At 49.6% G+C, this 22,885-nt stretch overlaps 1 protein-coding gene across 2 annotated transcripts in view; it reads left to right on the top strand.

The window, feature by feature from the left end:
• The window catches only part of DNAJC5 (DnaJ heat shock protein family (Hsp40) member C5), a 30,681-nt gene extending 18,942 nt beyond the window's left edge, over positions 1 to 11,739 (top strand). For both annotated transcript variants that reach the window (XM_059480494.1, XM_059480493.1), the window contains exons 3-6: positions 445 to 581; positions 2,798 to 3,011; positions 4,051 to 4,222; positions 4,912 to 11,739. In XM_059480494.1, coding sequence (XP_059336477.1) covers positions 475 to 581; positions 2,798 to 3,011; positions 4,051 to 4,222; positions 4,912 to 5,015 — 597 coding nt within the window. In that variant the 5' untranslated portion in view covers positions 445 to 474 and the 3' untranslated portion in view covers positions 5,016 to 11,739. The remainder of the gene's footprint in view (positions 1 to 444; positions 582 to 2,797; positions 3,012 to 4,050; positions 4,223 to 4,911) is intronic.
• The last annotated feature ends 11,146 nt before the right edge of the window (positions 11,740 to 22,885 follow it).

The following is a 22,885-nucleotide window of genomic DNA, read 5'->3' as shown; positions in this document are numbered from 1 at the left end:
AGTGTGGTTCAAAAAGGCAACCTCAACAGCAACTTCTCTGTTGTCATGTGGTTTTTATAGGTATTATCACAAATAAATTATCTTAATATTAAGACTAAGAAAGGAGATGAAGTGATTTGAGAGATGTGTTATGCAGTACATGGCTATAGCTGCACATCAGCTCTTAATTTGGGGTTTTGGAAATTTGGGTTAATTTGGAAAGAAGAGTTGAGTCTATACAGCAGGGATTCAGGGTGGCTGCTGTTGTGCCAACGTCACAGTTGTTTTCACTGATAATTCACTGAATTTTAAAACTTTTTACCTTCCACGCGTATAAAGAACCTTTTCAAAGCACATTTTATAAAAGCTGAATCTTGATGTGTAGACTCTGTTTTTGAGAGTTTGCTTAAAGAGGCCTGGTTTTTCCTTGGCTTAAGCATTTCTTGATCTTTATTTTTTTTGCAGGGGCCAGTTCTCTCCTCAGGTTAGCTCAAGATGGCAGACCAGAGGCAACGCTCACTCTCTACCTCTGGGGAGTCCTTGTACCACGTGCTGGGGCTGGACAAAAATGCCACTTCAGATGATATCAAAAAGTCTTACAGGTAAAGCTTTGAGTGTTACACCTGTCCCAGTAGCACTTTAATTCAGTGTTCAGCAAATGGTCTATTTATGTAGGAGCCTCAGTTGGTTTATTTAGACCTTTTGCAGGAAAGATATGTGGGAAAAATAGGTGAAAACGTGGTTGCTTCTTGCAAAACAGGGTGTGAAAACATGCCTAGGCTTTAAATTTTTCCATCTTATATCTAGTAAGTTAAATTCTAAAATGCACAATGTCATTCTGAAAGGTCCTTGCCTAAGTTTGAGCAGAATTTTAGGACTGTGATCAGAATTAAACTCTTCCTACTATGTAGCCTTATATCTGTCTTAGGGGTACCACAGATGTGCAGAACTGCCCTGCTGTCCATCATTTCCACTTCTGGCACAGGGAGATGGAGATTAAATATACAAATAAGGATGAAAACAGAGCATGAATGATTACTTTTTCCTGGAATTCTGTTCAAAAGTTCTTATTTTTTGTGGAGATATTAGTTTTAAAATATTTTTTTCTGTATCCCTTTCCTTAAGAGTTGGACACATGAAATGGCTTCATACTTACCAAATAACAACTACCAAAAAAGAATCTTGTAGCATCTTCCTTTCCCATAAATCTGCTTAAAGGCAATTGCTGCTGTGCCCAGTGGCAATGCGTTTGGATTACACTAGGGGTCAGCATCATCTTTCCATGAGGATACTCATTGTCAAAATGGTTTTCCTTTAGTCTCTAACTTTTACCAAGGGTTTTTCCCTTCCAAAGTTACATGATGGCAACTACATGGTGAAGTCTAGGAATAAGCCAGTTCCACAATTCTCAAAAATTAGCTTTATCTTCCTAAAAGCTTTAAGTGGAGATTTAAATGGGTTATCTTCGAGCAACTGGAAAATAATTTTACTTTCCTGGGGAAAATACTGTGAGTTTTTCCTTTGGAGGAACAATCCCACAAGATCCTGGGTTGAAATGTAGCTGCTTCACACTTCCCTGAACCTTCAGCTGATCTTATTTCCTCTGCTGCTCCTTTATCATGTTCAGTCTGAACATCCTTTGCTGGCCTGGAGCTGTGGGGTTTGTGTACGTGTAGGAAATGGGAAATAAAAATATTTAATTATTGCAGCCTGACTAAGCCCTTTCCAGGTTTATAAAACTTGCTGTGATTATTTCAGCCCTCACTGAGGCTGGGGCACAAGTGGCAGCTGTGGACATGATTTACTGGAGCAGCATCAGGCACTGTGAAGTGTCCCAAGGGCACACTCAGGCTGGTTTCTAAATGCTGTGAGATACTTGCAGACACATCCAAGTGCTTGCATACATCTTTGTTTTATGTTTGTCTGAACATTTCCCCACTGCAAAGCTGACATGTAATTGTCTGCAGACTCCTCCTGTCTTTCTCAGATACGTGACTTTGTGGTCATTTTCTGTAGGAGGACAAGTACCTTTTGTGGTGCAGGAGAGCTGCCAGCATGTGGCTCCGTGTCATTTTTCTACTTGGGAGCACGTATTTTCCCTTCATAAGGAGGTGTTTAGCCAGTTATTTCTACTGGTGTCTGTAAATAGCCTGGGCCATGTGAGAACTAGCACATTTATCAATGCTTTATCTGATTTTTTTGTTATTTGTAAGAGATCTGGCCTGATTAGGGGAGCTACATTGTGATTTCCTGATGTCTCGAAACTCAGAAGTGTTTTCTATTCTAGCAAAGCTTGAACTGAAAAGTACTTTGTTCCTGCACAGGAATTGGTGAATTAACCACAAGTGATCGTGTGTTCTATTTTTGTGTTCAGACACTGCAGAAGCAGCAGTTCAGACACTTTTCAAGCAGCTGTAGCAACTTGCTTTTATTTACTCTTTGGTGCTATACCTTAGACTTGTGGTGTGTCTTTCCTGTGGCAGGAGCAAAACTTAGTGATGGAAATTGCTGGAGCTGAGGATAAAAAAACCCCAAACCTATTTTTATTCAATGTCTCTTATTTTTTTCCATTGAATTTTGAGGGTCAAATCCAACAGTCTGAAGTCAGTCCTGTGAACTAAGCTAGACACTGCTGTAGCCTTTTATTATCATCTGAGGAAGAATCAACAGGGAAGTTGAATCACAGATGAAGGAAAACAGTTGCAACTTAAAAGTCTCCCTTGAGTGGCAGGCTGCAGAATTAGAAAAAAAAAAAAAAAACAAATCAAAAAAACAGGAACCCAAACCCCAGGTTTTATTCTCTTTTTTCTTTCTGCAGGAAACTGGCATTGAAATATCATCCTGATAAAAACCCTGATAATCCAGAGGCAGCAGAAAAATTTAAAGAGATCAATAATGCCCACGCAATATTGACGGATGCCACAAAGCGGAACATTTACGATAAGTATGGGTCTCTGGGGCTCTATGTAGCAGAGCAGTTTGGTGAAGAAAATGTGAACACATACTTCGTGCTGTCCAGCTGGTGGGCAAAGGTAAATAAAAGGGCACAGGAGTTATTCTGGATTGGTATTGGAAACTCTTAGAGAGCTCCAGTTGATAACTGTTCTTGGTTTTACCTTTGAAATTTGCTGAATTTCTGACACTGGGTTAATTAACCTTCTCTTACTGTGTTGTGATCTTGAGTTCAGGAGTATTTTTCTAGGAGCTTCTGGTGAGACAGGTCTAATAAGCAAGACCTGGGTTACTAATTGAAGCTTGGACTCTTCTAGTGGATTTAGAAGAGAAAAGAATTTGGGGTGTATTCTCTGATAAAATCTGGTCAATATTTTTGCAGAATGAGTCTTGACTGTGAACTCTGGCTTACAGAAAATCTCTTTGCATTTCATTGCATGGGTCCATTTTTTTATCCTTTGCCAGCATTGCCTCCATCTCTTGATCCCCTAAGGAAGACAGTAATTATATCATCATGCTGGTTTGCTATCTGTAAAATTATTTTTTCAAACAGTTGCACAGTGACCTATAGAAAGACTTTAATTTAGCCCATTGTAACTGTGATAAGCACCTGGCAGGCCTGGCTTGTATGGAGCTGCCTTGCTGACATGCTGGGAGCATCAATCCTCAGCCATGCCCACAGCCTTGGGCTGCTCCAAGTCCTTGCTGTAGGTACATCATGGCCTGTGCATCAGCTGGTACAGCTCAGTCATTTCCAGGGTTATTTATGTGAATTACAGCCTGTCCTAAACCCCTGAATTTTAGTACAGATGTGCTTATTAGACCTGTACCTTCTTCCAGATGCAGCAAAATAGTCCATTTAACTTAAATGGTAGAAATTACTGAAGCAAACCAGGCTGGCAGTATTCACCTCAGTGCAAGATGTGGACAACCATAGCCACTTTTGCAGATAATTTGAAGTATTTCTCAGTGATAAAGTACAAAGCTGTAGCTGCTAAGTTCTGTCTCCGGACTGCTGTGGTTTTGCTCTCCAATTCTGTATCCAAGTCTCACAAACTCTGTGGTCATGGCACAGTGGACACAGGTCATGACTATTTCTGTGTTTTCTGTCCTCTGCAGGCCTTGTTTGTGTTCTGTGGGCTCATCACAGGCTGCTACTGCTGCTGCTGTCTGTGCTGCTGCTGTAATTGTTGCTGTGGGAAGTGTAAACCGAAACCTCCCGAAGGCGAAGAGCAGGAATTCTACGTCTCTCCAGAGGACTTGGAGGCACAGTTGCAGTCAGATGAAAGGGGTAGGTGAAAATGCTGTGAGCTCTCTAGGATGAACATCAGTCCCTGCTGGAGTGCTCAGTGAGCTGGTTGAGGAAAAATCAGGTCCTGGGGTATGGATGATGAGCAGGGAATGTTTGTGCCACGAGTTACATGGGTGGTGCTGATACCAGAGATAAAGTTGCTACAAACACCTGGAGGGTCTTCACTGAAACTAGCTGGGATCAGCTTCAGAGCAGTCAGTGACCATCATTGTGTTCCTTCCACATCCACATAACATTTGGACCAGCCATGTGGGATTGCAGCAAGGGGCTCTTGTACCCAAAGGTTGGGGGTGTCAAGGCAGCTTTCATTGTATCAGGTGTAGAGGAAGTGGCACTGCTACCCTTGTAGCTCTAATACTGTTTGTGAAGCTATTTCTGCAGGATTGAACCAATAATTTAAAATACTGTAGAGCCTTGTGTATGCTCTGATGACATTTTTAATGGGCACTGCTGAATGGTGGGTGAGGATCAGCAGGAAAAAGGAAATGGTAATAAACATCCCACATGTAGAGTTGAGGTGAACGCTGTTGTGTGCACACTGAAAATCAGGGAATTAATAAAGGAGTGTAAATGGTGTTATCAAAGGGTTGTAGGGAGATGTGCTTACCAAAACATGCAGTGCTGTGTTTCTTCCTTGGTGTGCTAAGCCTTTTGTCTTCACTTTTCAGAGGCCTCAGATGCACCTATTGTGATACAGCCAGCATCAGCCACAGAGACAACCCAGCTCACAGCTGACTCTCACCCCAGCTACCACACTGATGGATTTAATTAAGTTAAGGAAACACTGTCATTAGAATGGATAAAAAACAAAATACATGGCCAACTCAACACTAGAATCATGAACATTAGAAGTAGAGAATGGGGAGGGGGAATAATTCTGCCACAGTAAGAGGGCAGCTTTCCAACCTGCCGAAAATATTTTGTAATCCCTTCAGCCTTTTGTCACCTTTCAGTGTCGTATCTCGACGATACGTGAAGTGCTGTAGCATGCAGTATTTAAAGCAGTTTAGCTACGGTCTTATTTGTTTCCTTTCTTTTGTTTTTTTTTTTCTCCTGTTTTGTTTTGGTTTTTGTTTTTTTTATAGCATGTATGGAGTTATGTTAAATGTCTGTGGTGTAATGTATTGAGTTGTCACAATATCAGTGCGGTGGAGACATTCTGCATTTTAAGCAGCAGTACTGGCCTAAAAATGAGATTTAAAAAGTGTCACAGAAGCCACTGTTCTTCTGTACAGCTGAGCTGTCGAAGACCTTTAGAAGTTGAGGATTTTCATTTGAGTGCAACAAACCAATTCTTTCATTCCTCCTTCTATTCCTGCATTATTATCTAAGCAAGTTTACAAAGCCAAGAACCAAAAACATGCCAGTCCTGCAGAGCTGGAGTCCTCTCTAATGCTGGTTTTCAGCTTAAATAAATCTACCTTGAAAAATAAAAAGGGAGAGTTGCCAATCTTTGAAGAGTAAATTGAACAGCTCGTTGTGTATGAGGCGATCTCCAGTGACAATGGAACCAAAACCAACTGGGAATGGGCTCCTGTGGTGGTGGCAGTGGGATTTTAACTCCAAGCACAATTCTGTTTTGATTTGAGTTCAGTTGTTTTCCTGTAATGCTAAAGACCAAATAGTGCAGCTTTGTTTCTGAATGCATGAGAATCTTAAAGTGAAACTGGTTAACTGGCTCTCACTGAGCAAATGGTAAAATGCAGACAGTAGGCAACAGCAGAAATGTTTAAAAACAATTGGTGTTTAAAAATTTGTTCTAATAATTTGAGACTTTAATAGGCAAATGGAGTATTACATATTTTTTTTAAAAGCTTTTATAATACACTAACCCTTTAATTTAATGAACATCTTTGTGGAGTACTTAAATGGGTTTTAAAGAACAAACCACCATTCTTTGTGTTTATATTGTATAATTTGCACATTGTCTTGCATTTACATTTGTTTACACCATTGTTTCTCTTTTCTTTGGAACAACTATGTGGAAACCACTGAAAGGTTTCCTGTACTATTTTGAAACCAAATCAAGTCCGAATTCTGTTCTAGAAACTGGTTTACTGAGGTTTAACTGCTAAAAAGGCATTTTAGGCAGCTGCTGAATTACTGGTGTATATTGTTGTCAGTAATCCTGCTTTAGGTGATCCAGAGTCAAATCTAGAACAGCTCCAGAGAACCCACACTTGGCACTTTCAGTGGGTAATTACAGCCTCGTTAATTTTAATCATTATGGTTTTGTATCACAATGCCTCAACTGTCCCTTGTACCCCCATCCCCCTGATGTGTTTCCCCTCTTTCTGTGGAGGGGCTGTTGGCACCTTCCCCCTGTGTCTGCTGCTCCCTCACCAGCTCCAGGTGGGGCTTTGAAGCAGGGTAAAGATCCACTGGTCTGCACAAAGGCTGCCAGGAAAGGGCAGGGACCCAGAGAACTATTCTGAATATATTTTCCTGCTGTCTTTGCATGAGCAACGTGAAATCTGCCATGAAACCATGTTAAACGTGCTGGGTAGGAGAACATGTTCTCCCCAAGGTCTCAGTGCTCAGTGAGGAGTGTTTGCACACCCAGACTTTGCTGTGGCTGTTGGTACAAGCACATATTTGCCTGCATGGGAGCTTGCTGCAGATCAGCATGATTTTAGTACCATATTCAGCCTCCAAAATTCCCCAAAAAATCTGTTCCTTTTAATTAATGGCTCAATTTCAGCAGCACACTCCTTAAGTCATTTCTTCTTTGCCCATATTCCTTACAGACCTGAAATGTGGTGGTTTAGTGCAAGATACTTTTATCTTTTCCTGACTTGGATGGCCTTGAGGACATTTGTGTATGATTTGGCTTGAGGTCCTTATTTAGTTAATGTCTTTCTTTGACCCCTTGAACAAAAAGCCATTTTTAGGCTTAAACCCAATATAATTTTGTCTGTCCCTGTAGACTTTGCCTGGAGCCTATTCTTGGTGTAAAATTGCACTCTGGAATATGGTGGGGCATGTGCAGGCTTTGTCCTCTCCACATTCACTGGTTAAAATTGCCTGTATCTGCAAATTGTGTTCATAGTAAAAAAAAAAAAAAGGTATTGAGGTTTTTTTGGCTTTGTAAATGAGTGTGGCTCATCAGAGCAAGTCAGTGAATGAGGGAGGGGCTCTTCCCTGGGAGCTGTTCCATTCCCTGTCCCTGTGTTCATCTCAGTGGATAATATGGAGATGGTTGCTGGGTGTTGCTCTGCTGCAGAGCAGCTCTGCCCCCAGTGCTGGGGGCTGGTTGTCACTGTTCATTTGGAATAATGCTCTTATTTCTTACCCTCTCTGGGCTGTTTCCAGAGAAGTAGAGAGGCTGGTGGGAAGTTGTGGCTCCAGGGAGGTGTGTGGCACACCTGGAGTCACTCTGCAGGCTCCTGACAAGGGAACTGAAGTGTGGCAGCACATGAGGACCAGAGGCAGAACAGTTATCTGTGGGGAAAGATGACATCCAGGATAAGTTTGCAGTTTTAGATCTTTGCTTAGCAAGGGATGAGTTTGGAGAGAGACTGCTTTCCTGTTGGTTCTGTCTGTGGGTGGTGTGTGAACAGGAAATTACTCTGTTACATGCCAGAGTGATGTTAGATGCTCCAAGGGAAACCGTTCTGAGATCTCACTTACAGGGAATAATGGAAAAACATAATTCTAGAGGAATACTCATGTTTTTGGAAGCTCTTTCAAGTTTGCCCATGTTAGTGCTTAATCTCTGAGTTTGGGATCGTTGTGTATTAGTGAAGTTCTTCTTGAACTATGTAAGGAAGTGATTGAAACATTCCTTCTCTGAAGCCAAAACCGTGTCATGGCACATAAGTACATTAATGCCCACTTTTCCCCTCTTGGAGGGAAGGTGCAGGAGTACCCTGGGCTCTAACATGAGTTGCACTTCATAGTGGCCAAGTAGAATCCTAGTAAATGCAAAGTTGGGAATAATGGTTTAAATCTGGCAGAGAAGCTCAGACAGGAATTCTGAGCTTGGGCAAGTGGAGTTGCAGCGTCCCAGTGCTGCAGCCTGACCTGCTTAGTGCAGAATGTTTCCCTCCAAAATCAAACCTGACCACTGTCCATCTCAGTCCAGTGTTTTGCCAGAATTAAAACTTGAGCTTGGATTTTATTTATTTATTTGTTTCTTTAAAGTTGTATCATTTGTACAAGTTGCCTGAGTCCTCCATTCCAGTTGTTCGGCCGCCTCCATCCAGCTCCTCCAACCTCTCCAGCACTGATTTCCTTAGCACTTGTAGCTAAGGGTGAATCCCAGCTGGAGAGTTTGGTGTTCAGGATACTGATTTATCCCTGTGTTGCATGGAGAGCCATTCCTAGCTTAGGTGAGGAGGGAAAGCTGCTGCTGAGAGTGCCCAGGTGCCAGCTGTCCCTCCTGGCACATGGAGCTGCTGGAAAAGGAGGTGCTGGATCTGTCCTGCCCATCCTCCCTAGGGATGGGAACATCCCAAACGCACTGTACTGAAGGGGCATTGCACCCCTCAAATGCCAGTCTCATTTTGTTAGTGATATTTGTAGGAAATTCTTAAATATTTATCTGTATATAAATTTATGTAAGACCTCAGTGGCATCCCACAGGGTGTCGGTTTTTGCTGGTCCCATGTAGTGATGTTTTAGAGCCATGTTCCCTTTTTTAGTCTTCTTTTTAGATTTGTAGTCTTTTAAAACTGCTTTAGATATTAGCACTCCTAGTGTTCTTAAAGTGGCATCCTCTTGGAGGTTTGGAGGGGCAGAGCAGAGGAGGAGGGCTTGGGCATGGCACAGAAACACTCAGTCTGTGGCAGGGCTGTGGTCGGGGGAGTGCAGCTCTCCAAACCCTTCCTGTCAGCCTGTAAACACCTCACACAGGTGTAACCAGGGCAGGAGCCTGGCAGAAAAACTATTCCTGTCCCTTCTGTGAAGCAGTTTAGTGGTGTGGGAGGGACACCTGTGCACTCTGAGGGGCTGTTCCAGAGCATTTGTACCACGCACGCCCCTTGAGGGAGGCACCTGCTTCTCTCAACTACTTTGTGCCCTTCCTCTGGTGCCCCTTGATCTTTTTGCCAAGTTCTGGATAATATAGGAAATTTATGCTGCAGGTTTTTTTGTACCCAGTGCACGTGTATCTTGGCATCATGTTTAACAGGTCACTCTGGCAGGGTGGTCTGGGCAGTTTGCAGTCCCCACCTCGTGTCAGTAATTCCGAATGATGTTTGAATGCATTAATCTTGGAGCACTGAACCCCCAGTTATAGTTTATAGTGTCAGGTCGATATAAACTTCACATGCTTCAGCATCTGGTGCTGCTTCTCTGTATTTTAGTGGAGATCATCTAGTTTGTAGTGTCTCATTGCACCAACAGCTGCTTAAAATCTCTCGAAAGAATCGTAGCCAGTAGCTCACCAGGTGGCAGGAAATTTGTCAGTGTTCAGCTCCCACAAGATCCATGGTCCCCTCCACGAGCTGCCTTTGGAGGCTTTCTGGGACTGTCTGGGACTCAGCAAGACTGCAATTCCTGTGTTCTTCCAAGAAGACACTTCCTTTACGAGGAGAAGCCGCGGGAGGGAAGCTGGCTGTCTGATGTTTGCACAAGCCAAATGCCAGAAATCTGGAAGATGAACTTTCATTATGCCAATGTTACATGCACAGTTCATTTTGGTGTTAAAAGGATAGATGCTGGGAATTTCTGGTGGTTATATATATATATATGTATGTATATGTATAGAGGAAGCTCTTATATAAACTGGCTGTTCATTCCCGAGTGCCGTTGTCTTCTCTGCTCCCTCTCCCAGCCCTGTGGGTGTTCTCTTGCAGTCTGTGAGCAGTTCCTTGTCAAACCATTCCAAAAATTGAACAATCTACTTGAATTCCATGAGCTGCCCCTTGTCCCAGCTCCTCTGGATGGAACAGAGCTCTGCCTGCTCCAGCTTTCCTTAGGAGGAGAGAAGGGAGAGCTGGCAGAGGGCACAGAGGCAGCTCTGGAGTGACTGGAATTTGTGCAGCTGGCACGTGGGGTGTTTAGATGTGGTTAATGTGCTCATCACTGAAGCTGTGATAGAACACATGGATTTGGGGGTTTTCCCTAGTTGTCACCACATTGGACTCCCCAAAATGGGGCTGGGTGAGCTCACAGAGCAAGGTCCACCCCGTGCTGAGGGTGTGGGCTGCAGCATCACGTGTGTGTATGTATGTATATATGCACATATGTATATATTTATACAACAGGTGTGCACCTTGGGTTTTTCTTTGGTGGTAAAAAACGTGAGATTTGGCTCCAAGTAGTGCTCTGAACTCAGCCAGACAGGGGGAAGGTGTGAGTTTTGTGTGGCCACAAATTTGTGCTTCTCTGCTCTCAGCTGCAGGAAAACCCAAACCCGACCTGTGGGGTTGAGGGACTGGTGAGGACATGGTGAAGGAGCCTGTTGTATAAATAAATGGGTCCTAGGAGCAGGAGAAGATGCTTCTCCTGCTCCCCACACCCTGCTTGGGGAGTTCCCACATGAGCAGCATAGGGTTTGCATGGCCAGGTGCTGTCCCTCCTCTTGCAGGTGGGTTCCTAAGGACTTGGAGTTACTCAAATTCCTACACCTGAGGCTGGCAGTGATCCATGTGAAGGCACAATGGTTGTGGCTGATGCACGTGTGAGTCCCACCATGTCCCCTCTAGCTATGCTGGATAGAGTCACCACCGCCCTCCTCCTCCTCAGGCTGTTCCTGCCAGGGGCTGTTCCTGACACGCAGCACACCAGGGGTTCCTTCACGGCAGAAATGGGGAAATATTGGGGAGATTTTTACTGCTGGCACCTCTGAAGTTCTGTTTGTGACCATCACAGCTGATGAACTCCAAGTTTGCCAATTCCAAGCGTGCTGTTTCCATGCTGGATGCTGAGCTGATGGCTGTCATTCCTTCCTCCCTCTCATCCCACCGTTGCTGCCTTGCTGGGGTGGGGTGTGGATGGGTTGGTTGGTGTCACTGCTGACATCCCAGGCGGTTTATGTTCATTTTGCATGTGAGCAAGGCCCTGAACTGTGTAATTCCTTGTGGGGTTTGGTTTCCTGGCCCCTTTATGGAGCCAGAAGGAGCTGAGGATGCCAGGAGAGACTCGCCTGCATTTGCACTGCACTTCAACTCGGGCAGGGGTGGGGGATAGAGGGAGCCCATCTTTAAAAAAGAAAAAAATAGTTAAAAAAAACCCCAAACCAAACCCACCACAATCGAAATATAAATGCATCTGAGAAGCAATTATAATATAGACATATATCTATTTTGTTATGTTACTAAAGGACCATACTTTGAGTTGTCTGTAAGTAGACGTGGCTGTCTGAACTTCGTGGATTGTAACACTCGATACTACTGAGCTCCTGTACATACCCGCGGCGACGGCAGAAGGAATTATTTTCTGTTTTAGCATGGTAATTTGTGTCTTGTATGTCCGAATATAAACTAAAATAAAGATTGCTAAGTTATCGGAAACCACTGTTGTAAAATAAATGTTTTCAATGCAGAAATGCCCATCCGGTTTTTCTTTCTTTATTTGCGCAAGAGGGAGGGGCTGTGGGACAGGGTGGGGCTGGCTTGGGAGGTGGGAGAGGTCACCCATCCCTGGGATGGGCACTGGGTGCAGGGTATCTGGGGCAGGAGCTGTAGCCACTCCCCTGTACCCCTCCTGCACCCACCGTGGGGTCTGGGCTGCTTTTGAGCCTGAAAGTCCAAAGATCTTCATGTGATGCTGGACCCTGGCAGATTATTTGGGGTGCAAATGCAGGTTGGAGTTGTTGGTGGGGTGGGAATTGTATGCAGGGCTGAGGGAGGCAACAGGGGCTCTCTCTCTGTTTCTCCTTTTCTGGAGAAACTCAGGTTATTGACACTGGGTTTGCTTTTGCTGTTGCCGATGGAGAGAACAAAGATGAGCGGAAGATGTACTGAAGGTGCTCTGAGCCTGATCCAAGCTGAGGTGGGGACCAAGGCAGCACAAATCTGTCCTGTCCCCAGGCCCGTGGTGGCTGTGGGGGTGTCCCTGCTGCAGGTGCCACCAGCAGCTGTTCTGACCCTGGGGTTGTTCATTTTGGAAAGGTGAGTTCTGCATTTGATGGAGGCAAGCATAAAATTGGGTTTTAACTTGAGGTTGTCAGGTTGGACAGGGCTTTGGGCAGCCTGATCTAGAGGGAGTTGTCTCTGCTCGTGGCCCACGTTGCTCTGACAACACCAAAAGATGCTGGGACCGAGGAGCCCCTCCAGAGAGGCAGGAGTGGGGTGCAGGGTCAGGCCAGGTTGGGTTCAAAGCTGAGACCAAGCTGTTTAACTCGGGCTCATGCTCCTCCCCACTTCCCTGCACTCCTGTCTTATCACAGTCTGACCTTTACTGTGATTTCTGTCCCAACCCCACAAGTCTCTGCTCCCTCACTGTCCCCTCTGTGATGTCCCCAGGGTGCCAGAGGTCCTGTCCAGCCCTGTGCCCACCCCAGTCAATCACCCAAGGCTGGGATGGCCAAGCTGGCCTGGGGGAAGGATACTGACCCCTTCCCTGCTCTGCAGAGTGCAGGGCCCTGGGACAATTTTCCTTCTTCCTCCACGACTGTCAGTGCCTGGGAGCCTTCCCAAACCCAGCTCAGCCCCGTCAAGCCTGGCAGAGGACTGTGCCCAGTTTGGGATGGGAATGGCTGCTCCAAGCTCTGGGCTGTGCTTGCAGGAGGGGGATTGAGCTGAGGGGGGGCTCCATGCCCCAGAGAGGGCACAGCTTGGGGAGGGAGGGAGGGAGCTGCAATGCCCTTGCTGCCAGTGTTGTACAGAAATGCTCACCTTCCTCTAAGAACCGCCAAGCACTAAACCTTGTTCCAAATCCCCGGCTGTGACACAAAAAGGTGCAGACTTGCTATGAATTTGGGGAGCATCAGCTTTTGGAGCCATTCTCCAGGGATAGTGGAGAAGCCCTGGCTGGGTCTCAGGGTGCAGCTTCCAGCCGGGGTTGCACTACCTGCATCATTCAGAGCTCTTTATGGAAATGGTTTTTTCACCCAGGGAAGGATGTGGGATTGCTCTGGTGTTTTTGGGTAGACCTGGTTCGCGTCCACAGGTTTATGACAGCAGGAAAGCATAAGAGCACAGCAGCAGGGCAGGTACGACTGTGACTTTAATGCACAACAGTGACACGCGGGACGCAGTGACAGCAACACTGCCAGGCAAGGTGGGGACTCCCGGGGCACGGCTGCAGCCCACAGCATCCCCCCGTTCTCCGCTCCGCCGTGGTGTCTCGTTACGGGGTCGGTCTCCTTCATTCCCCCACCTCCAGCGACCCTCCTCATTTCCCTATACTCTGCAGCAAGAGCTTATTGCTGAGCGCCTTCTGGGCCAGTCTCTCCTCCCGGGACATTTCCAGGAACTCGCGCAGGAGGTGGAAGGTGAGATCCAGCGAGTTGGGTTTTCCGTCTCGCCTCTTGCCGGTTTGCAGCGCCCGCCGGGCTCGGGGGGCCGGGGCGAGCTCTGCCCCGTGGAACAGGCACAGTCTTTGGGGCAGGGCATCGGTGCCGGGGACCGGGGCTCTCGGGGCTCCCATCCAGGGCTCCCAGGTGAGTTGGGGGGCCAGGGTCAGCCTGCGGGACGGAGCCCGGGGCCACTGCAGCGGGGAGCAGGTCTCCGAGGGCAGGAAGAGCAGGACGAGGACGGAGGCAGCCGAGATCATCCTGACCCGCATCGCAGCCACTCCGGGGCCAGAAACCTGCAAGAGCAGCCCCCCCCCACCCCGGACCCCCACATCCCCCCGCTGCGGTCAGGGGTCACTCGAGGGGCTTCACCCTCGAGTTTGGGACCCCCTCCCCAGGGATGAAATCCCCTGGGGATGAAATCCCCCGGGATGGCGTCCCCAGCCCCGCCGATGGGAATCCCACCCCCTGTCCCTGGGACAGGACCCTTCTGGGGACGGGACCCCCTACCCGAGGACGCGACGCCCTTTCCCCTGGGATGGGGCTCCCCCAAGCATGAGACCCCCTCGGCAGCCGGGACGGGACCCTCCAGGACCTGGGACCCCTCGAGAGGGGACACCCCCACCCCCCCCCCCCCATCCCGGGACAGGACCCTCCTCTCCCCGGCACCAGACGCCCCCAGGCTCGGGATCCCCCTCTTTGTGCCGGTGGCCGTCCCGGTCCCCGTGCGCGTCTCACCGCTCTCGGGCGCTCCGCCGACTCCGCGCCTCCCGCAGGACGCGCTGCTCCGGCCCCGCGCTTTATAGGGGCGGGGGAGCCACGTGATGGGAGCGGGGCCGGGATCTGTCCGCGGTGCTGAACGGGGGGAGAGCGGGGGGACACGGCCGGGAGGGGACGGGCCGGGGGGGACAGGCTGGGGGGACATGGGAGGGGGAGAGTCTGGCAGGGGGGGGTTCACGGGCATGTGGGTCCGGGGGGTACGTGGGGTGAGGGGGGGAGTGCTTTGGGGGCTGTGGGGTGTGTGTGCAAGCGGACACAAATGTGTTCAGGGGCGTTTCTCGGTGTGTTGGAGAGGTGAGGGGGTGGGAGGGGTGTGAGGTGAGTGTGACTTCATGAGTGTGCACGACAGCCCCTCTGTGTGTGACAGGGTGCCTGGGGGTGCGGCAGGACCCGCCAGCCAAGCCCACACACCCCCATTGCTCCGGGTGCTGTTCCTGGGCACCCCATGGAGCCCCCCGATTCTCTCGGGGCCAGGTGAGCCCATGGCAGAGGGGTACACCGGGCACACACCCGTGTGCGGGCTCGGCCCTGAGCTCTGCAGCGTTTCACGTCGCAGGGAAAGTTTTCCCGACGGCTCCTCCGGCAGTTGTTTGGTGAAGGCAGCCCCGGCTGCCTCCCGGCTCCTCCCGGTGATCCCTCTGCTGCGATCACACTGATGAAAACTTCACTGTGGAAGCGAAATGAGCTTCTGGAGCACAATTTGACATAAAGGCATGTTCTTCTCCAGGCCTGATCCTGGCACAGACACACGCCTGGAGGTGCATCCTGGGATCCACAAGAGCCAGGCTAGGGATTCATTTGCCTTTCCCTGCTTCCTTGCTCGAGCCTCCATTGCCTGCCCCTCAGAGCTCAGCAATTGCTTCCTTCACCTTGCAGAAGCACTGCTGTCTCTAAAATTAAAATTCCCTCTTGAGGAATAAACTTAAGAGAAGGGGGGAAACAAACCAGCCCACATTAGGTACAACTTGGATGAATGGCAAGAACCCCTCCCATCCTCCTCCATGGCAAGAGCCACATGGAAAACAAGGGCTCTGCAGAACTCTGAGGGTCACAGGAAAGGGCTCAAGAGGTTTGTGGGGGTGGCAAGCCAGGGGGGCCCTCACCACCCCAGCTGCAGAATAACTCCCAGCAGCAGCACAGCAAATGCTGGGTGGGCAGGAAGGGGGAGCAGCTGCCTCCTGCTGGCTTTGTGAGCTTTTCACGTCCTTTTCTTTGCTGAATCATCGAGATCCTCTCTCATTTCCAGTGCTTCACCTGAGGCTGCTTTTCTCCCTGTGCCCCATGCCTGACCCCGTGCTGTCCCCTGCCCCAATACCAGCGCTGGGCCTGGCCCTGCTGCACTGCCAGGAGCACTGCCTGCAGCTCCCAGGGCATCCCCACACCTGCTGGGGGCTCAGGGCAAATGAGACCCCCAAATCCCATGGGGAGATGAAAGCAGCTCCAGCAGAGACTGGATCCCAGCATGGGGAATGGAGCTGCCTCCCCTGTGCTGCCTGGCTGCTCATGGGGGCTCCCAGCATGGTTTTAAATCTTCTTGAAGCCGTGCTAGGACTTGGTGAGTCCAGCTCAGCAATGTTGGCTCCTCCCCTGCACATGGGGCTGGGCTGTCTCTGGAAATCTCTTCCTAGCCCATCTCCTGGGGCTGCCCTGCAGGAGCAGCGCTTGGAGGGGCCAGGGGCTGCGGTAGGGAGAGATGCAGCAGGAGGGGCTGTGCCCAGAGCATCCCTCAGTGGGCTTTGGGGCCGCCTTGTCTCAGAGGAGTGAGCCCGTGGCTCTGGGCAGGGATTTCCACTCCTGCACCGCCACGGGCAGGGCCAGAAGCAGGCTCAGAGAGGGGCAGCTCCACTCACTCCCTGCCCCCATGGCCTGCTCTGTGGCTGGTCACGTTTTACACCATTTACCTTTAGGATTGATCATTTAATTGTAGGAAAGACAGTGATTCTGACAAGTGTATCCTCGACTTGTGTTTTATTTAGGAAGCTCAACTTGAACAGTTAAAAATACCCTTATTTTCCCTGCTCCCTTCATAAATTTCTGACAAATCCAGCACTGATGGGCCCTGTGCACTGCCTGGGGATTCATTACCGTCACTTTTAGGGCTGTCACTCTCTCTCCCTCCAGTCAGGAATGTGAGGAGCGAAGTGTTAATGATGCTTTCAGGGATGCCAAAGTCACCCCTGGGCTGCGCTCGCTGCACACGGAGGCACCGATCCGGGAGGGAGTCGGAGAGGTTCCTAATTAGGTGCTTTTGGTGCTCGGAGCCTCCTGTCACATGAGCAGCAGCTCACACGTGGCCGGGGCAGCTCCAGCACTGAGGTGCGGCCGAGCTTCCAGCAGCTTCTCCTGAGGGACAGGCGGGATTTGCCGGCCACTTTCCTCCCTTGGCTGCCTGGGGGCTCACACCCGCTTTGGTCCTTGCCCAGCCTCACAAAGAGCCGTGCCAGGGCGCAGATGAAGCTCTGGTGTCTCCCTGCTGTGTTTCTCACTGTGCTGGGTGCAGGTGGCAGCCGTGGGGCTGGTGGGGGTCGGTGCTGCCCGTCCTGCTCTGGAGGAGGCATCTCATGGGCTGACGAACCTGAGATTGACCCTGATGTTTCACCATTCTCAGGTTAGACAGTCCTCGAGGTGCCCCTCGCTGGGGCAGCTGCCGGACCCCCTGCCTTGTGCCTTGTGCCTCACACCGTGTCCTTGCCCAACCTCTGAAGAATTTGGAGGCAACAAAGAAGCAGCCCCTTGGCTCTGTTTTATGGTGGGGTTGTCTGTGGGACCCACCCAAACATTCTCACATTGCCCTGTGTGCTCCCAGGGAATCGAGGAATCACAGAACTATTTGGATTGGAAAAGCCCTCTGAGATCACCAAGCCCAACCATTCCCTCAGCATGGCCAGAACCATCACTAAATCATGTCCCCAAGTGCCACATCCACACTTTTAAATCCCTTCAGGGATAGTGACCCCACTAGTGCCCTGTGCAGCCTGCTCCAGTGCTGGGCAATTCTTGTGGTGAAGAAGTTTTCTCTAATATCCAGCATAAACCCTTCCCAGGTGCAGTTTGAGGCTGTTTCCTCTCATCTTGTCACTTGTTACCTGGGAGAAGAGACCACCCCAACTGGCTACACCCTCCTTTCAGGGAGTTGGAGGAAAAAATGAATGTTAAAAGCTTATCAATCAAAATGAATTAACTTAGTACAAAACTGAAAGGAAAGCTTTTCCCACTGACAAGCTCTGTGCAAGAAGTGAGCGAGCCTGGGAAGCTGTCACAAAAATCACAGTGAAAGGAATCTGTAACCTGTTTTCAGCTCCTTTCTGAATTTCTTACTTTGGGTCCAAACACCCTCCCACTTCTGTGGTGGGGACTGAGCCAGATGTAGCTCTGAGTACCCCACACAGAGCCAAGACTATTCAAGAGAGGCACTCTGGATTTCCTTCAGAGAAAAGGAAGAAAAAACTTTCTGACAGGAGCAAGGGAATTGTGGAACCGGTGCCCAGCTTTACCTTCTCTGATACCTCCACTGGAAATCAGAGCAGCTTTGGGGGATTTTAAGGTTGGTACTGTGGGCTTGCAAAGATGAAAAAGAAGAGGTAAAAGCCAATTAGAATTAATTTTTTCCGAGCAAGGTGAAGTTTTAGTAAGTTTCACGCAGAGAATAAATTATGGCAGAATCCTCTCAAGTGGCCCCAAGAAGAGTGGAAAATACTTCCAAAAATAGTCAGGAATCATTTGCAGAAGGAATAAAAAGAGGGTGCAGGGCAGTGCCTGCCTTACCTGTGAACCCAGGACCAGGTCCCCGGCACCGCTGGCAGCTCTGGCGCCTCTGGCCTGCTCTCCTCCCCCTGCCACCCCCATGCTGTCTTTTATAGCCTTTCTTGTCCCCCGGCTGAGCTGAGCTGGGCCACAGCGAGCTGCCGCGCTCTCTGCTGGCTTCCTGTTTGCTCATCGAGCGCCTGCGGTAAAATTTCCATTACACGCTGGACAGGCAGGGTGGCAGAGAGAAGTGAGGCAAGAAATGGAACCCCAGCACGTATGGGTGTTTCAGTGGTTCTCTCAAATCTTTTGAAAATGAGAAAGTGCTGTTAGATGGAGGCAGAAGTGAAAAGGGGTGTTCTGGCTGTGTGGGAACAGAAGGCCATCCTGCAGTCTCGGTCCAGCTGCTCTGGGTTCCCCCCCCCTGCCCCCAAGGGGATAGAGAAGTCCTGCTCCCCCGTTCAGCAAGAAGATCCTCCTTCCCACCCACCACCCCAAAAAAGTGTTTCCCAAATGCTGCCTCACTGAATGGAGCCGCAAGACAAAGCTCTGTCCTGCTCTGACCAGAGGTTGTGGGCCTGTCGCCATCCCCCTTCACTCTGTCTCAGCCAGCAGATGCTCCAGGGATGCATAACCCAGAGAGGAAAGATCTGGATGAGAGCAATTAATTTCAATCTTTCATTTATCCTTAGCGTGTGCAGAAGAACCATTTTGGCTGTAAAACAGAGGAGGGCAAAAGGAAAGGAGAAAAACTGCCTGCCATGAAAATATGGAACCTGTCAAAGTATCCACGCCCATCTGGAACAGTGTCTCTTGGTCTGGAGCGGAAAGACCCCATGGCCGGAACGAGATGAACTTTAAAGTCCCTTCCAGCTCCTTGTGGGAGTCTATAATTCAACAAACATAAACTGAAAATTCACTGCATTGGGCAGGGACACCTTCCACTATCCCAGGTTGCTCCAAGCCCCACCCAACCTGGCCATGAACACTTCCAGTTATGGGGCAGCCACAGCTTCTCTGGGCAGCGTGTGCCAGGGCCTTGCCACTGTGACAAGGAAGAATTTCTTCCCAATGTCCAACCTAACCCTCCCCTCTGTCAGTTTGAAGCCGTTGTCACTTGGTCCTGTCATCTCATGCCCTTGTTCAAAGGCACTGAGGTCAAATAAAGCCTTTTAAATACCTTTGATGTTTCTGGATGCCTCTGTGAGTGAGTTTGGCCAAGGATCACTCTAAGCAGCAGATGGCTTAGATAGTTTGATTTGAGGTGCTGCTGAAAAAGTTTCCAGTGGCACCAGGCAGACACTTTCATGTGTGACCTGTCGGATATATCGGCTGATCACTGTGCCCAACACTGCTCGTTCAACAGCTTCAAAATGCCCCATTTTTTACCACTGTTTCGATATCGACTTCTGAAAACCGCCTCTGCTAACGGAGCAGGGTGTTTGAAGCCAGCCCTGACAAATCTCCTCATTTATAATACACGGAAATTCAGCATTTTTTAACAATTGGCCAAGACTGTGCCCTGCAGAGCCATGGGCTGGACATGCCAGCTCTTGAAGGTCTGGAGAGCTGTGACACACTGCTCACCCAGACCAGGTCTGGGAGGTGACCTTCACGGCACAGCCCACTCCTGCAATGAATTGCCAAGTTCTCAGATGAGTGCTGGGGCCAGCACACAGGTTTCAGCCCACAAGATCTGTTTCTGTACAAATAAGAATCAAGCCGATAACGAGCTCAAAAGGAAATTGAATTTGTCTTCTGACCCATTGTTCCCCTGGCTCCTTTCCAGCCCCGAGAAGCCCACAAGGGGGGCAGCCCCCAGCACTGGAGCCCCGCATGCCATTACCTCAGGCAAGGAGAGATTTCATCTATTTCATAGAAAAGCGAGCCCATCTGCTGCAGAAAGAGAAAACACAACCCGAAAGTCCTCGTCTCAGGTGTTCCTGCTCGAAATGACTGTGGTTGCTCTTTGATGGTCAAGCAGACATTGTTCTCCTTTTTTCTGTTGGCTTTTTTTTTCCTGTTGGCTTTTTCTTTCTGTTGGCTTTTTTTTTTTTTTTTTTTAAACTGCTCGGATCTATTTTTAGCGATGAGGGGATGGCGCTCAAGAGGCTCTGCCATGGATCACCTCAGTGTGGGTTTGGGTCACTCTGGATGCCAGGCAAGAGGTGAAGCACAGCTGCTCCTAGTGGTCCTGACATGGGCACTGGGACCCTGAAGATGGTGGGAGGCTGCAGGTGCTGCTGAGAGCAGGGGTCCCACACTGGGGGTTTGGGATTGTGATGATGGCAGGTGGATGAAATGGGGCTCCTGCCATGGGAGGTGGAACCCAGCGATAGCAGGATGCTGCAGCTGAGCCCATGGGCACCTCGTGATAGGAATAAATCTAATACTTTTTTTTTTTTTTTGTCTGATTTAATGAGACACCTGGAACTGTGGTTTGCAATGAGAAAAAAGTTTTTTTTTTCTTTTTCAGTCCTTTTTTCCAGTGTCTCCATGTTATGGAGGAGGCATTAGGGAGTGTCGCCATGTGCCATACACTCCTGGCTGGGCTGTCCGACAGCAGGTAGGGGCTGGAGCAGCACCCATTCTAGTCAGAGTCTGTGCAGGGCTGGGCTCAGCCATGCTCAAAACTCCCCACTTTTGCCCTTTTTACAGCTTGAAACATGGCGTGACCCTGGTGGAGCGGTTTGCGCTGGTGCACAAACCTGCTGCATCCGCCACGCTGCCATGATAAAGCCTCATGGCTGGGGCTGCTCAGAAAGCCTTAGACCAATAGTTTGGCAAGAACAGAGTGGTTTTTGCTGTGTTCCACCACCCCAGCCTGTGGCCAGCGCGGCCTCAGAGCCTGTGGCTGGGGGGGCAGTGAGGCACAGGCAGAGGGGAGGGAGGGAGCCGCCTGCCGCCCACGCAGTGTTTCCGACGTGGTAGCTACCAACAGTTTGTCACAAACAAACCAAATTCTGTCTTGTAGCCCTGAATCTAAATTAGGTCTGATAGCGCTGGTGATGGCGGCGGGAGGGAGAGGAAGGTGGCGGGCTGACAGGGAGTGTGAGGGATCCAAGATGGCGGCGTGGCGTGAGGGCAATGGCGGCACCGGGGGCAGAACTCACCGGAAACCGCGTTTGAGGATGAATCGGCCATGGCTGCCTCAAGCAGGTGCAGTGTGGGATGAGAGAGGATGGCTCCATGTATTCCAGTGTCAGGAGAAGTCCATGGGATGGGAAGGAAGGTGATGGCTCCATGTTTGCCACTGGCAGGAGCAGTTGACCAGTGGGAACTGCTGGCATAGGCATAGGGCTGGTTTGCTGAAGCAAAATAATCACAGAAGCATAGAATATGCTGAATTGACCCATAGAATATGTTGAAGGGACCCATCAGGATCATTGAGTCCAGCTCCTGGCCATGCACAGGACACAAATCCCACCATGTGCCCAAGAGCCTTATCCGAACCCTTCTCGAATTCAGACAGACTGGGTTGTGCAGATCTGAGTAAAAACGTGGCTCTATTGGGGAAAGCATAGATCTGAGGCAAAAGAGGGATCTGCTAAGGAAAAATGGCAACTCCACCACTGCTCTGGGCTGCCTGTTCCAATGTCTGGGCATCCTTTCAGTGAAGAAATTTTCCTTAATATGCATTCTAAACCTCCCCAGCACAATTGTTTCCTCCTGTCCTGTTGCATGTTACCTGAAGGCAGACACCAACAATGCTGGGGGAGAGGAGATGCTTTGCCCCCCAGAGTAAGTGACACGTGGATATCCCATCCCTGGAAGCATTCAAGGCCAGCTTGGATGGGGCTGGGAGCAACCTGGTCTAGTGAAGGTGTCCCTGTCCATACCATGGACCCAGTGACCCACTGCTGCTGACCTGCTGCTCCAGCTGAAGCCCCCCCATGCCTGCCTGTCCTCTCGTGTTTGTGCTCATGAGCTCTCCTTCCACCCACACAGGGAACTATTTTTAGCAGACACTAATCAAGTGTCAGTGTTGGCTCTGAGTGCGGCTTTCAGTGGAGGGCTCCTTCTTTCACCAAGTGCTGGCAGGAACTCGGGTGTGTTTTCTTTTAAATCTGGTTGAGAATTTGCACAATGTGCTGCAGAGCCGTGATGGTTATTTCGGGCTCGTCACACCCAAGCCCACACTGAGTGATCACCAGGTGACTCCATTTTGGTGAGGGCTTGGCAGAGCATCTCCCTCCCAATCCCGCGCTGCCAGCAGCACCTGCTTGCCTTGCCTGACCCCTCAGGAGCCAGCTCCAGGCCAGGGATGCCCAGACAAGAGGTAGCTTTGCTCCTCTTGGGATGTTTGTCTCCTGCACAAAGGTGTTGGGTTGGAACTTTGAATCCTGCAGGAAAGGAAAACTCTCCATGTTCAGCCCTGGAGGTCACAGCCTCCTCTGGCTGAGACCCCGTCATGTGGGGCCAGCTCCCCTTCCACTGAGGTCACCCTGCTTTGTGACAGGTCACATCCTGTTTGCTGTGCCCTGGGTCAGACACAGGACCTGCCCCTCACCATGGCTCGAGCAGATCTGACTGAGTAAGAGCTGCAGTTGGGGTAAGCTCTGTTTCACTTTGGCTGCTGAACTCACAACGGGCACTTGATGCTTCTTCATGATCTGAGTGAACCTCATAGAATCACCTGAGTTAGAAGAGACCCACAAGAATCACTGAGTCCAACTCCTGCCCCTGCACAGGACACCCCAACAATCCCATCATGT

The sequence above is a fragment of the Ammospiza nelsoni genome, chromosome 12, assembly GCF_027579445.1.
Source record: "Ammospiza nelsoni isolate bAmmNel1 chromosome 12, bAmmNel1.pri, whole genome shotgun sequence".
Lineage (NCBI taxonomy): Eukaryota > Metazoa > Chordata > Aves > Passeriformes > Passerellidae > Ammospiza > Ammospiza nelsoni.
The sequence above is the reverse complement of the archived record's forward strand: the minus strand, read 5'-3'. Positions and strand labels throughout refer to the sequence as shown.